The following is a 14,859-nucleotide window of genomic DNA, read 5'->3' as shown; positions in this document are numbered from 1 at the left end:
AGAACTGGAAGAGCTTGAAGGGGCTTGAGACCCCATATGTACAACAATGCCAAGCAACCAGAGCTTCCAGGGACTAAGCCACTACCTAAAGACTATACATGGGCTGACCCTGGACTCCAACCTCATAGATAGCACTGAATATCCTAGTAAGAGCACCAGTGGAAGGGGAAGCCCTTGGTCCTGCCAAGACTGAACCCCCAGTGAACTAGACTGTTGGGGGGAGGGCGGCAATTGGGGGAGGATGGGGAGAGGAACACCCATAAAGAAGGGGAGGGGGAGGGATTAGGGGGGAATAACAATCGAAATGTAAATAAGAAATACTCAAATTAGTAACAATAAAAAAAAGAAATAAAAGCTCGCAATGCAAGCATGGAAAAGTCATAGGAAGAGCTGAAGAGAAGATATCTGGGAAGGGGTTGGAGGGAGGAAAATGGTAGGGGGAAAGGGATATAATTCTTTCAACTAAACATATATTAATAAAAATAGAAATAAATGAACTTTCATCATTAAAAAAAATCGCAGTAAAGAAACTCATCGTATATAGTACTGTAGTGTACTGACTACAGTCATCACAACACATGGTGGCTGCAGATAGCCCTGAATATTTAGCCAAGTGCATGCCACCATATGGATTTATAACTTGTATGGATTTTAGCAGATCGTGCTATCGAGATGCAGCAACTGGTGCTTTGCTTCCTGCCGACATTTTATGCTGAATAATTTCTAGACCCAGAATATCAAGCACTAAGCTGTTGAATGCTGAGCATAGCGGATGGGTTTATATCCTGTAGTTTATGAGCACGACTGTCAAAAGAGTTAATGAAAATTATGTGTGGAATTCCTCACTAAGAGTTGACATGAATAGACAGAACGATAATGAGTGTTGTATTCAATGCGTGCATCGAAGTGGGACTTTCAGAAATGATCTTTTTTGTAACTTTTTGCTTTCATTCATTCATTAATTCACTCACTTATTCACTTTACTTCCTGATCATGGCCCCTAGTCCCTCCTGTCTTCCAAGTCCTGCCCCTACAAATTCCTTCCCCTCTCCACAGACAAGGGGAAGCACCCTTGTGTACCACCCTACCTTGGGACATCCAGTTGCCATAGATCTTAGAACATCCTCTCCCAGTGAGTCCCAGGTAGGCAGTCCAGTTCAGGGAAAGGGTTCCAAAGGCAGGCAAATGGGTCAGAGAGCCTCCCCTCTAGTTGTTAAGAGGACCCACATGAAGACCAAGCTGCGCATTTGCTATAAATATGTAGGGGGTCGAGGTTCAGCCCCTGCACTCTCTTTGGTAGGTAGTTCAGTCTCTGTGTGCCCCCATAGGCCCCAAGGAAACCATCTTTAAGACTGAGGATTACGATGTCATTTAAGGAAACACAAAAAAGAGCCGTGACAAACTCTAGGGCAAGAGAGCACGTGAGCAGAGAGAGCAGTGGCCCACATCTATACATCACTTAGATCGGAACGTTGTGGTTCTCACCAAAGCAGGATGGAATGTTGTTACCTTCATGACTCTTAATTCTCATATTGCACAGACAGCACAGAGCGTACAAATAAGCAGCTTTTATTCGTGCTCTGTGAAAACCGTGTCCTTCATTGTATTAGAGATCGCTGTGGTTTTGTAGTTCAGTTTGCTTATAAAAACCCACAGGTGATCTGTTTATGTTTTGACTTAATCGCAACCTAACAAAAATTCAACATTAGTAGTTTTTTTTGCAACTAACTTTCTCATCAGTAAAAAAAAGTACCCAAATGCTTAATACTTTAATTAAAAATGGAGGTATTGCCTCGAAGTTTTGTTTGAACCAACTCCACATTTCTTGTTTCGATGTTAAAAAGATTGACACCATTAGAACTGTAAGGAATGGCATTGCACAGCTGGCACACATATCATAATTTGATAATAGACAGATTGAAAAAACCTGCAATTTTGTGGGGAATGAAAATAACTGATACCCTGAAATTAATTCCTTGTTGAATTATGAACATTGGCAATGTCTATGCAGGTATCTTCTATGAAATTCCATTGTCAATTTTTATAATCAGAGACCCAATAGGATTAATGGTGCTTAGAAAATATCTGTGAGAATCTACTAAAATTTAGGTTTTCAATTTTCCTTCTTTTAGTTTCAGTGTAATTACTTTAAAAAATAGACAATTGAGACAGTTTCTGAGACAGTGGTTATAAACTGTGCAACTCACCACTGATAATAATTTTAACATTATATCTTTGAACGACTTTGACAAAAGGGCGTTGGCAATCTATTTTTGGCCGAAGATGACGAGCGGTCCGAAAGCAGCACCCAAGATGAGGAGGAGGGTAAGGTCTCTGTCTGTAAACATTACTTGACAATACGCTTGTTTACAAGGAACCTTGAGCTGCCTTCCAAGTGAAAGGAAATTACTTTTGAAATAACTGTTAAGGAACACGGTATTTTCAATGGCAATAATTATATCTTTTTTTTGAAACTTTAAATCTTTTAAAATTAATTAATTATTTTTATTCTCCAGATTTTATTCCCCTCCTGGTCCACCCTCTGACTGTTCTACACTCCATACCTCCCTCACTATGCCTCACCCCCTCCCTGTCTCCACAAGGATGTCCCCACCCCACCTACCCCACCTACCCCACCAGATCTCTAAACTCCATGGGGTCTCCAGTCTCAAGGGTTAGGTGCATCTTCTTTGACTGACCCCAGACCTGGAGTCCTCTGATATATATTATTGGGGGCCTCATATCAGCTGGTGTATGCTGCCTGGTTGGTGATCCAGTGTCTGAGAGATCTCGGGGGTCCAGGTTAATTGAGACTGCTGGTCCTCTTACAGGGTCACCCTCCTCCTCAGCTTCTTCCAGCTTTTCCCTAATTCAACCAGAGGGGTCAGCAGCTTCTCTTCATTGGGTGCACATATCTGCATCTGACTCAGCTGCTTGTTGGGTCTTTTGGAGAGCAGCCATGGTAGGTCCCTTTTTGTGAACGCTCCATAGCTTAAGTAATGGTGTCAGGTCTTGGGACGTCCCCTTGAGCTGGATCCCACTTTGGGCCTGTTGCTGGACTTTCTTTTCCTCAGGCTCTTCTCCATTTCCATCCCTGCATTTCTTTCAGGCGGGAAGAATTATGGGTCACTTGATACCCTATCTTTCTGCTGGAGGCCAACAAGTTCTCTCTCCCCATTGTAGGGAATTTCATCTAGGGTCCCCCACTTTGAGTCCTGAGAGTCTCTGGTACATTCTGGAGGTTCCTCCCAATCTCCTTCCTCCTGAGGTCACTGTTTCCATTCTTTCTGTTGGCCCTCAGGGCTTCAGTCCTTTTTCCCCACCCAATACCAGATCATGTTCCCTTCTTGCACCATCCCATCCCCTTTTGCTCCCAGGTCCCTCCCTCCCTCCCTTCCTCCCCCCTTGTGGTTGGCTTCTTCTTCCTCCCAAGAGGGACTGAGGCGTCCTCACTTGGGCCCTTCAGCTTGTTGACTTTGAGTTCTGCAGACTGTATCTTGGCTATTCTGTACTTTTTTTTTTGACTAATATCCACTTATTAGTGAGAACATACCATGTATGTCCTTTTGGGTCTGAGTTACCTCAGGATGATATTTTCTAGCTCCACCCAATTTGCCTGCAAAACTCAGGATGTCCTTGTTCCTAGTAGCTGAGTAGTATTCCATTGTGTAAATGAACCACATTTTCTGTATCCATTCTTCTGTTGTGGGACATCTGTATTGTTTCCAGCTTCTGGCTATCACAAATAAGGCTGCTATGAACATAGTGGAGCATGTGCCCCTGTAGTATCACATCCAATAGAGGGTGAATATATAAAATATATAAAGAACTCAAGAAGCTAACTACCAAAAAACAGACAGCCCAATCATAAAATGGGGTAAAGAACTAAACCAAGAATTCACAACAGAGAAATCTTGATTGTCAGAGAAGCACCTAAAGAATTGTTCAAAGTCCTTAATGATCAGAGAAATACAAATCAAAACGACCCTGAGATTCCACTTTGCAACATCAAAGACCAAATGGCTAAGACCAAAACCTCTAGTGACAACACATGTTGACAAGGGTGTGGAGAAAGAGGAACTGAAATATGGCTTGGTGAGTTGAGGCACTGGCTGCAAAGACTGGTGAACTGAGTTAGACCCAGGAAACCCCGATGGTAGATAGAAGACTGATTCCTGGCCACGGGTTTCTGATGTCTACCCTCACCACACAGCACACGACTTTCACACATATACACATTCAAGGTAAATCAACGTAATTAAAAATTTAAGAAGGAAGAATATAGGAACCAAATGAAGAAAACAAAAAACCTCAAAGGCAAACCCAGCAAACCACAACAACAAGAAAAGGACACACACACACACACACACACACACACACACACACAAACACACAGAGGCATGCACATACACACACCCTTCAAAGTAAAACAACAAACAGAAAAAGAAGACCCATGGAGCCCATTTTGAGTTGGCCAACCATTTCTGTGCATGGGATTCTCCTGGAGTGATCTTGACACACCGAGGTTGCAAATGCCTCCTTGGTTAGTGGTGGGACTTTGTGTCCATTTTCCCACCTCAGTGCTAGATTTTGTGTAATGCATTCTGTCCCAGTCTCTGTGAGTTTATATGTACAGTGTTCAGAAATGGCCAAAGCCTATTTAAAGGGTTATGGTGTCTTATGTCAGTTCAGTCTGGGAGACCTTACAGGAAAAACAACTTTAGGGTTTAGGTTCTAGATTCTAAAACAAAGCTATCGTAAAGGAAGATGAAATAGGACTTCATAGTGATCTGAATTTCTATAGCTTTCACAGGCCGTCTGTTGAGAGGAATGCTCAAAATGCTAATTGTGAGGAGAAGCTAGGCGCCTCCTTTTTGAAGTTGCCAAGTGTTGCAGATGCTTCCAGAGCTCTAAACTGAATCATAGTGATTGGGTACTGACACCCATGCAAGGACACATCACAACCAACCAGCGGGGTGTCAGTCAGCACACATCACAGGCAAAAGAAAGCCTAGACTTTATTATCACTCTTTCCTGACCAGTGGAAAATAACAGAGAACAACGGAATAACCTATTCACGTCTTGAGCAATACTCTCACACACCTCATGAGGTTTAGCTCCATAGTCTGAGGTTGTTATTGTTGAATTGAGAGGAATGGAAGTTGTCAGACATATCCGTTTAAAATGTAGAAATGGACAGGAAAACGGTGAGTAGTGTGGAGAATGTTTTGTTAGAAGGGCCAACTAGGTGGAGGGAAGAAAGAAGGACAGGAGCCCATGTGTGTTGAGTGTCACAGATGAGGAGCTGGAGAGAACTCAACTCATTCCACAGGAAACTCATATACTTTTCTTTAACTTAAAGTCTGAAACACTTTCCTCCGTGGATTTTGTTGGAGGAAAATGAATGGGAAAACTGTGGTGAGTGGCAGGCACTCAGTTCTTCATCAATAGCTTGGAGGCTGCAAGGGCCATGGTTACATTAACCTTTTACTTTCAGTGGGATATACACAAAAGGAGCATGGACCTCATTGTGATGACAGCTAATTAATAATGGACAAGCTAATAATGGTTGTCTGATATAACCCAGCGGTGACTTACAGCATATGTACAACCAATCTCAGTTTCAAAGCATAACACAGATGCTTCAATTTTGTAATTGCAAGACAGTGTCTTGTGTAAACATGGCTTATACTTCCTACATAGCTCGTTACTAATCCAGTCTCCTGTAAAACTTGGGCTGACTTAAACGTTGACGTCCATCAGCTCTACAAACTTCGTATTCGTACCATGTGGCTTAGGCTCACACACCATTTCCAAAGTACTCAACTATGAATTTTTAAGATGGGAAAACTAGGGGAAACTCAGAGATACCGTGCTAAAAATATAGTCCACGCGCATGCGAAAATGAACAGTTCTGTATCCTATCAAGTTTTCCTCAGTGGATTCAAAGCGATTGACTCAGAAACTCTGTTGCTACAATTCTGCCAATTCTCTAAACACTGGGGTTTCTTCGAACTGCCAAACTGTGGCGTGTGGAGAACACAGTGAAGTCTTTTTCAGTACAGGCAGGACCGATGCTAAAGCATCTTCCTAAAAGAGTCATTCTGGGTCTTTCTAATGTCAGAGCTGAAATATTAATTTTTGAGTCATGATACCATCCCATAACTACAGTCTCACTTTGCTTTCCAGCAATTAGGAATACCATACTCATGTAGGTTTGTTTTTATTTACTTGGAAGAGAAAGACAAAAGAAGTGCCCCCCAAAACTAAAATCAGTATTTTGAAAGCTAATCATCAAGAGTGCTTTTGCTAGTAATTGTGTTTGAGAGTATGTTTACCTTCGTTATGTTTACATACGATTATTGTCTCTGACTCTTTAGACTTTCCTGAAGGATATGTTCAATTGAAGGTAACAAGTTTTCGATTTTTATCTTGCATCATTAAATTCATACTATTTGGAATAAACATCTGAGCTGAAGGGGTTTGCAACAACAATACCAGCCAACCAGAGTCCCCAGGGACTAAACCACCATCTAGAGTACACATGAACAGACCCATGGCTCCAGCTGCATATGTAGCAGACCTTGTTGGGCACAAAGTGAGGAAGGAGAAGCCCTTGCTCCTGCCGAGGCTGGACCCCCGAGTTGTAGGGGAATGTCAGGGCAGTGAGGAGGGAAGGGTTCAGTGGATGGGTAGAGGAATACCCTTATAGAAGAAGGGGGGATAGGGGATGGGATGGGGTTTATGGACGGGAGACCAGGAAAAGGGATAACATTTGAAATGTAAATAAAAATATCCAATGAAAACATTTATTTTTATATATACACCCAAGTGTATACATATATGTACATGATTGCAATATGCCTTTGCATGTATTGAGGTCATAAAATGGCACTAGATCCCTTTGAGTTTACATGTGCTTAGTGACTGCTTGGCTTGTTACACACGTGTCTGATTCTCAACTCTGGTCTCATAGTTGAGCAGAAAATGCCACCGAGCTGTTTTTCCAGCCCCACAACAGTTACTAAATGTCTTGTTTTAAAGCCCACACAGCCTTTGGATAAAGAGAAAACTCCTCTCCCACGTGAAGCACCAGCAAAGAATGAAGTAAAAACATTTGTCTCAGGTATATTTTGCAATCTAGGAAAATACTTCAAAACATGTAAAATGTGCATGGTTTTCTCATTTTTTTAATGCGAGGATTTGGTATAAATAAACTGTCACTATTTGCAATATCTTTCCCCAAAATGTTATTCAATAACTTATTATAATCTTTTGAAATGTACAATTATAACCTAGATATCTCAGCCTTTACCTCTCAGTTTCCTAACACTCCCATTATAGACTCACCATGTTTCCTGTGGAATAGCTGCAGTTGTGTGCAAAAGTCCAAGGACTTGGCAAATCTGAAAATACCTAGATGGACATTGTTTTTAGTAGTAGGTGCTTCATAGTGATGCAGAGACTCTGAGACTCAAGTGTTATTTTCCAGGACTTATGTGTTGTGGTTTAATGCCATATACTCAGTAGGAAGTGTGCCAACCTTATTCAGACCAGTATGTCTTATATAGTTTGTATTCTTTTTTTAAAATTTTTTATTACATATATTTCTTTACTTACATTTCAAATGTTATTCCCCTTCCCGGTTTCCTGTCCTTAAGCCTCCATTCCCTCCCTTCCCCCTCCCCCATACGGGTATTCCCCCATACATCCTCCTTACTTCCTCCCCATATTCCCCTGCACTGGGGGTCCAACCTTGGCAGGACCAAGGGCTTCCCTTTCCACTAGTGCCTCAACAAGACTATTTTCTGCTACATATGCAGTTGGAGCCCTGGGTCTGTCTATGTCTTTCAGAAGTGTTTTAGTCCCTGGAAGCTCTGGTTGGTTGGCATTGTTGTTCTTATGGGGTTGCAAGCTCCTTCAACTCTTTCAATCCTTCCTCTAATTCCCCCCAAGGGGGTCCTATTCTCAGTTTGGTGGTTTGCTGTTAGCATTGACTTCTGTATTGGACATGCTCTGGATATGTCTCTCAGGAGAGATCTATATCCCGTTCCTTTCCACATGTATTTTTTAGCTTCATCAATCTTACCTAGTTTTGGTGGCTGTATATATATGGGCCACATATGGGGCAGCTCTGAATGGCCGTTCCTTGAATCGCTGCTCTAAACTTTGCTTCCATATCCCCTCCTATGGATATTTTTTCCTCCTTTTAAGAAGGAGTGGGAACATCCGCATTTTGGTTATCCTTCTTGAGCTCCCTATGGTCTGTGGATTGCATCTTTGTATTAGATTTTTGGCTAATATCCATTATCAATGAGTGCATACCAAGTGTGTTTCTCTGTGACTGAGCACCTGTAGTTTGTGTTCTAATCAGTGGACTCTAACTCAGCGTCTCTAGACAGTTATGGTAGGAGTCTATAGCTGGAACTAATATACAGCTCTCTTTTTGTTGTTATTAAACTGAGTTTTTCTCTCTCTCTTTTTTTATTAACTTGAGTATTTCTTATTTACATTTCGAGTGTTGTTCCCTTTCCCGGTTTCCGGGCAAACATCCCCCTAACCCTTCCCCTCCCCTTCTTTATGGGTGTTCCCCTCCCCATCCTCCCCCCATTGCCGCCCTCCCCCCAAAAATCACGTTCACTGGAGGTTCAGTCTTAGCAGGACCCAGGGCTTCCCCTTCCACTGGTGCTCTTACTAGGATATTCACTGCTACCTATGAGGTCAGAGTCCAGGGTCAGTCCATGTATAGTCTTTAGGTAGTGGTTTAGTCCCTGGAAGCTCTGGTTGCTTGGCATTGTTGTACATATGGGGTCTCCAGCCCCTTCAAGCTCTTCCAGTTCTTTCTCTGATTCCTTCAACGGGGATCCTGTTCTCAGTTCAGTGGTTTGCTGCTGGCATTCGCCTCTGTATTTGCTGTATTCTGGCTGTGTCTCTTAGGAGAGATCTACATCTGGCTCCTGTCTGCCTGCACTTCTTTGCTTCATCCATCTTGTCTAATTGGGTGGCTGTATATGTATGGGCCACATGTGGGGCAGGCTCTGAATGGGTGTTCCTTCTGTCTCTATTTTAATCTTTGCCTCTCTATTCCCTGCCAAGGGTATTCTTGTCCCCCTTTTAAAGAAGGAGTGAAGCATTCACATTTTGATCATCCATCTTGAGTTTCATTTGTTCTAGGCATCTAGGGTAATTCAAGCATTTGGGTTAATAGCCACTTCTCAATGAGTGCATACCATGTGTGTTTTTCTGTGATTGGGTTACCTCACTCAGGATGATATTTTCCAGTTCCAACCATTCACCTACGAATTTCATAAAGTCATTGTTTTTGATAGCTGAGTAATATTCCATTGTGTAGATGTACCACATTTTCTGTATCCATTCCTCTGTTGAAGGGCATCTGGGTTCTTTCCAGCTTCTGGCTATTATAAATAAGGCTGCGATGAACATAGTGGAGCACGTGTCTTTTTTATATGTTGGGGCATCTTTTGGGTATATGCCCAAGAGAGGTATAGCTGGATCCTCAGGCAGTTCAATGTCCAATTTTCTGAGGAACCTCCAGACTGATTTCCAGAATGGTTTTACCAGTCTGCAATCCCACCAACAATGGAGGAGTGTTCCTCTTTCTCCACATCCTCGCCAGCATCTGCTGTCACCTGAGTTTTTGATCTTAGCCATTCTCACTGGTGTGAGGTGAAATCTCAGGGTTGTTTTGATTTGCATTTCCCTTATGACTAAAGATGTTGAACATTTCTTTAGGTGTTTCTCAGCCATTCGGCATTCCTCAGCTGTGAGTTCTTTGTTTAGCTCTGAACCCCATTTTTTAATAGGGTTATTTGTCTCCCTGCAGTCTAACTTCTTGAGTTCTTTGTATATTTTGGATATAAGGCCTCTATCTGTTGTAGGATTGGTAAAGATCTTTTCCCAATCTGTTGGTTGACGTTTTGTCCTAACCACAGTGTCCTTTGCCTTGCAGAAGCTTTGCAGTTTTATGAGATCCCATTTGTCGATTCTTGATCTTAGAGCATAAGCCTTTGGTGTTTTTTTCAGGAAATTTTTTCCAGTGCCCATGTGTTCCAGATGCTGCCCTAGTTTAAACTGGGTTTTTACTGTGTTTCCAGGTGTTCTGGAACTAACTCTGTAGACCAGGCTGGCCTTGAACTCATAGAGGTTTATGTGCACCTGTCTCTAGAGGGCTGAAATTAAAGACAAGGCACCACCAGTCTTTCAAATTATACAATTTTAAAAATGCAGCATACCCATTGATTTATTATTGATTATTATAAGTAAATTCATTTTTATAGTATCAATTATTTAAGTACATACCCTTAGTCAGATATGATTATCAATTCTGTAATAAGATACCCCATCCTCTGCATATGTGAAATGTGCTATACTTTCTAGTTTTTACTTTAACCTCTGTTATTAATATTCTTGAGTGTAGAAAATATCTCCAGAACTCCAAGAATTTTTATTACCAGTGTTAATTCTAAATTCTTATACTTACAACATCGACACATTTTTCTCCTTTCTCCATTTGTTTATTTTGATTGGTTTGGAGAATGACCCTGATGTCACGCATATATTACTCACACACCACATTGGCAAGCTAAACTGTAGTCCATCATATTATTTATTGAGGAACTTGGTTGATTATTTTGTTAGCTTTGTACAAGTGAGACTTACCAGGAAGAGGAAACCTCAGTTGAGAAAGTGCCTCTATTGGATATGCCTGTGTGCAAGCACGTGGGGGCATTTTCTGGATTAGTGACAAACTGATGCCACCCCTTTGCAGTTGGTCCTGTGTTGTATAAGAAAGCAACCTGAGCAAATCAGTAAGGAGCTTTCCTTCAAGGTCTTTGCTTCGGCTCTTGCCTTCAGGTTCTGCTGCGATTTCCTGCCTTGATGATAGACTAGAAAGTATGAGCTGAAAGATATCCCTCCCCCAAGGTTGCTGGATGGCAGTAATGGAAAGCAAACTAGGACACACAGAGAGGAGTGTCCAGTGTGACACCATTGGATTTTCTCATGTTGTCAGCTGTGCTTCTGTTGGTGTGTTCATTTTTTAAAGTAGAATAATTTGTTCATGAATGTTTGAGACATGTGCAGGCCTTCTTCATGAATTGACTGATTGTAGAAGGGAACTATTGAAAATTCTGGTAGTTGATGCACTCCCTAAGTTAGTGTAGGACTAAGAACACAAACGTCAAACGTCAACAAAGTTGACAATGACAGATAGCAAACAGCACGCAACTTCCAAAAATAACTTCAAATTTCCATGGACTCAATGCTCCAATCAAAAGACACAGGTTAGCTGAATGGATTAAGAAACAAAATCTATCTTTTTGTTGGCTACAGAAAACTTTAACTTATTTTCAAGCATACATGTTGCCTTAAAGTGAAGAGGTGAAGATGAGTGTGTTTCTCCTCCCCCAACCCCTCAGATCTCCTCCACCTCTCCACCCCCCAATTTTGTTCTCTCTCAAAATTAAAACACACACACACACACACACACACACACACACACAGAGAGAGAGAGAGAGAGAGAGAGAGAGAGAGAGAATATAAAAATAAATGAGTTAAATGCTTTCTCAGCATCTAATGAAATGATCATGTGGTTTTGTTCTTTCAGTTTGTTTATATAATGGATCACGTTGATGGTTTTCTGTATATTAAACCATCCCTGCATGCCTGGGATGAAGCCTACTTGATCATGGTGGATGATTGTTTTGATGTGCTCTTGGATTTGGTTTGCCAGAATTTTATTGAGTATTTTTGCGTCAATATTCATAAGGGAAATTGGTCTGAAGTTCTCTTTCTTTGTTGGGTCTTTGTGTGGTTTAGGTATAAGAGTAATTGTGGCTTCATAGAAGGAATTCAGTAGTGTTCCCTCTGTTTCAATTTTGTGGAATAGTTTGGACAGTATTGGTATGAGGGCTTCTTGGTTAGGGGTGGGAATTCTTGCCCACTTAATCTTTTCTTCAGTGCTGGGATCTTGTCTTGTGAATGTTGTCTCAGCCTCTGTGAGCGCGTCTGTGTGTCAGCTTTGTTGTACCTAGAAGAGGTTTCTTTGGAGTCATCCAACACTTCTGTGTATTGTAATTTTTCTATATCTCTTTGTTCATAGATCCCTGAACTCTGATGGGGAGAGGTTTGGTTTAAAACATCCTATTTAGGATCAAGCGCTGCAATGCCTCTCCCTCTCCGCTCACTGCCTGGTTATGGGTCTCTGTGTTGACCTCATCTACTGCAATGAAGCTTTTCTAATAAGGGTCGATGGAGGCACTGATCTACGGTTATACCAATATGTTATTAGGACTCATTTTATCGCATGTTCCTTTAGCAGAACAGCAGTAGTAACTTTCCCCATAGAATCATGTCCTATCTAATCCCAGGTTCTTGGACTCATTAGCAAGCCCAACTCAAGAAAGTGGCTGGTTAACCTCATAATGTCTGTGCCACTACTGTATCAGCATAGCATGCCAGCAGGTCCCTGTTGTCGCAGGGTTTACAGCTGTGTGATTATTGATGTAATCTTTCCCCTCCAGTGGTGTGGCCAAATAAAAGTTTCTAAATTAGGAATGAACGATTCATTTGGACTGTTCCTCATTATTAGCCTTTATATATTACTATAAAGCCTACCATTTTATCACACTATTGTTTATTTTCACTAATTATATGTATTTGTCAGAATCAGATGAAAGTTTGTCATCAGAAGAAGAGCAAGAATGGCTTGCCGATAGTGAAGAGGAACATCGAAAGGTAACCAAGTAATTTAAATAAATCCTCTTTTTAAGATTTATCACTAGCAAATGTTGAGCCCATAGATCATATGAAATTGCTTTTGGCTTCCATTGAGAATCACCTGACTGTGATTTACTGTTTAATCTCTACTATATAGCTAGGCAATACACTAGTTTTAGAATCAACAGTGATATAAGATAAACTTTATCCTTGTATTTGTTTCAGTTTTTCAAAAAAGAATTGTGTGTGTGTGTGTGTGTGTCTGTGTGTTTCAGTTCTTTAATATATTCCCATATTAAAGGCAGCTCATTTGAAATGTATGAGTAAGAAAATAAAAATTTGAGTAATATAAGAATAATTTTCCCTGAATTTGATTCATGCTAAAGAGTTATCTTAGTGACTCAAAATATGCACTGTTTTTGCTAGGAAGTATTACACAGCTTTAAGTCTCCATTCATTGTTTGATCCCCTAGTTGTAGTCAGTGTCTTTGTTATGTGATAGCATAAAACTTACATGCAACCCTATTTCCTAGAAGGAGAATAATCAAGTGCAGAATGTGGCTTTTTGTGTTTCTTTCCCCCAAAGAATAAGTTTCAAAACTGTCTTTGTTTCAAGTAAGAGAGCCAGCAGACATAATAATAACTCACGGTACTCCTAACTTTACCTGGTGTTAGAATATGTCAGGACAGACAGAATGGACCGAGAACACCTGAATATATGGTGCCATGTGGATTTCTAGTTTGTATAAAATCCGAAGGAATATGCTAACGGGATAGAGCATGTGGTACCCAGGGTGTCTCTGCACACACTTTCCTTGCCTTGCCCTTGAATAATTTGTGGGTTTTCAGTAAGGAATATGTATGAGGCTGTCAAATGTAGAATGCGTCATATAGTATATAGGTTGTATTTCAACAGCAGGATAAGTAGTGAGTAGTTCCTGATGGAACACATACTGTTAGCTTGGAGAATATTTTGAGGGTGAGTGTGGTGTTGAGAGCAGAGCTGTACTCAGAGAAAAGGCTTCCTGAATGTTGACTGTGGGGAGGGAGAGGTAGCTGCAGGGGAGTTTGTTTGGGAATCATGTGGGAAAGGAAAACAGAAGTCACATCTGTTCTCTGGTTAAGACTTAACATCCTGGTTTAAGCGCAGAGTAATAGAACCATCACTGTAACCACTTCATTTCTCATAGGAAAATAAATGGCACAAGTATGAGCCTCTAACGTTTCACACAGGCAGCAGATGTTTTTATGTGTTCGTTCTTGAGGAGGTTTGCCATGGTTTTGAAGTTTTCTTTTAACTGGGAAAGAACCATGTCTGATATCTAATATTTTTGCCTTTATTTAGACAACCTATAGGAAAAAAAATCCCATATTAATTTATAACTCTGTGTCACTGTCTTCATAAAATTTTGCCCAGGACACCTAAACGGGGAAGCACTTACAAGGCCTTGTTACATCCAACATCACATACTTCAAAGCTCTTCTGAGTTCTTTAGATACAAAACATTGTTGTCTTTGGAAATGCTTTACCTCAACAGTGCTATCATAAAATCAAAATTCCTCTAAACTGTAAAAACCCTTTGTCATTTTCCAAGGGAATTATATTTCGGTATTCGGAAGTTCATCCCTCACCAGAGCACACACACCGGCTTCTCTATAGACTACGAATGCGTAGTCCTTTAGTGCACATGCTCCGCAACTCTGTGAGGAGAAAACCTAGGACTTATTAGGAAGCATAATTTTTAATTTTTATTCATGCTTTTTTTGTTTTCAGTATTGTAATTAATTTAAAAATTAGGAATTGAGGTATCATCTTGGAAATGATTTGGTGATAACTTTTAACTTTAACTTTTAACACTGATTTCAACTATCTGTGTTTAGGTGACATGTCTATTCACAGGCAAAGTGCAAAGGGGATAAAATATCGTAAATGGCCAAGAGACCTGTACCTCTGCTTCCTCAATGATATTTTTAATATAAATGGTTTTGAAGCATAAGATATGCAGTCATGGTCACATAAAATCTTAGTAAACATTCAATAAATAGCAGTGGGGGTTTAACTCTAATCTCCTGCTTTAAATACACATTTTCAATAATGTGCATTTCTTTTTTCCCCTCCCT

The 14,859-nt window shown here is 40.8% G+C and overlaps 1 protein-coding gene across 22 annotated transcripts in view; it reads left to right on the top strand.

Annotated features, from left to right (window-relative positions):
* Poteg (POTE ankyrin domain family, member G) overlaps positions 1-14,859 on the top strand; it is a 181,820-nt gene that overhangs the window by 73,531 nt on the left and 93,430 nt on the right. For 19 of the 22 annotated variants that reach the window (XM_063275612.1, XM_063275599.1, XM_063275616.1 and 16 more), the window contains 4 exons: positions 2,256-2,325; positions 6,381-6,409; positions 7,045-7,126; positions 12,686-12,756. In XM_063275612.1, coding sequence (XP_063131682.1) covers positions 2,256-2,325; positions 6,381-6,409; positions 7,045-7,126; positions 12,686-12,756 — 252 coding nt within the window. The remainder of the gene's footprint in view (positions 1-2,255; positions 2,326-6,380; positions 6,410-7,044; positions 7,127-12,685; positions 12,757-14,859) is intronic. The other 3 variants (XM_063275614.1, XM_063275613.1, XM_063275619.1) reach the window with 1 other exon arrangement.

Source organism: Rattus norvegicus, chromosome 16, assembly GCF_036323735.1.
Source record: "Rattus norvegicus strain BN/NHsdMcwi chromosome 16, GRCr8, whole genome shotgun sequence".
Taxonomy (NCBI): Eukaryota; Metazoa; Chordata; class Mammalia; order Rodentia; family Muridae; genus Rattus; species Rattus norvegicus.
This window is presented reverse-complemented; position numbering and strand designations above follow the sequence as displayed.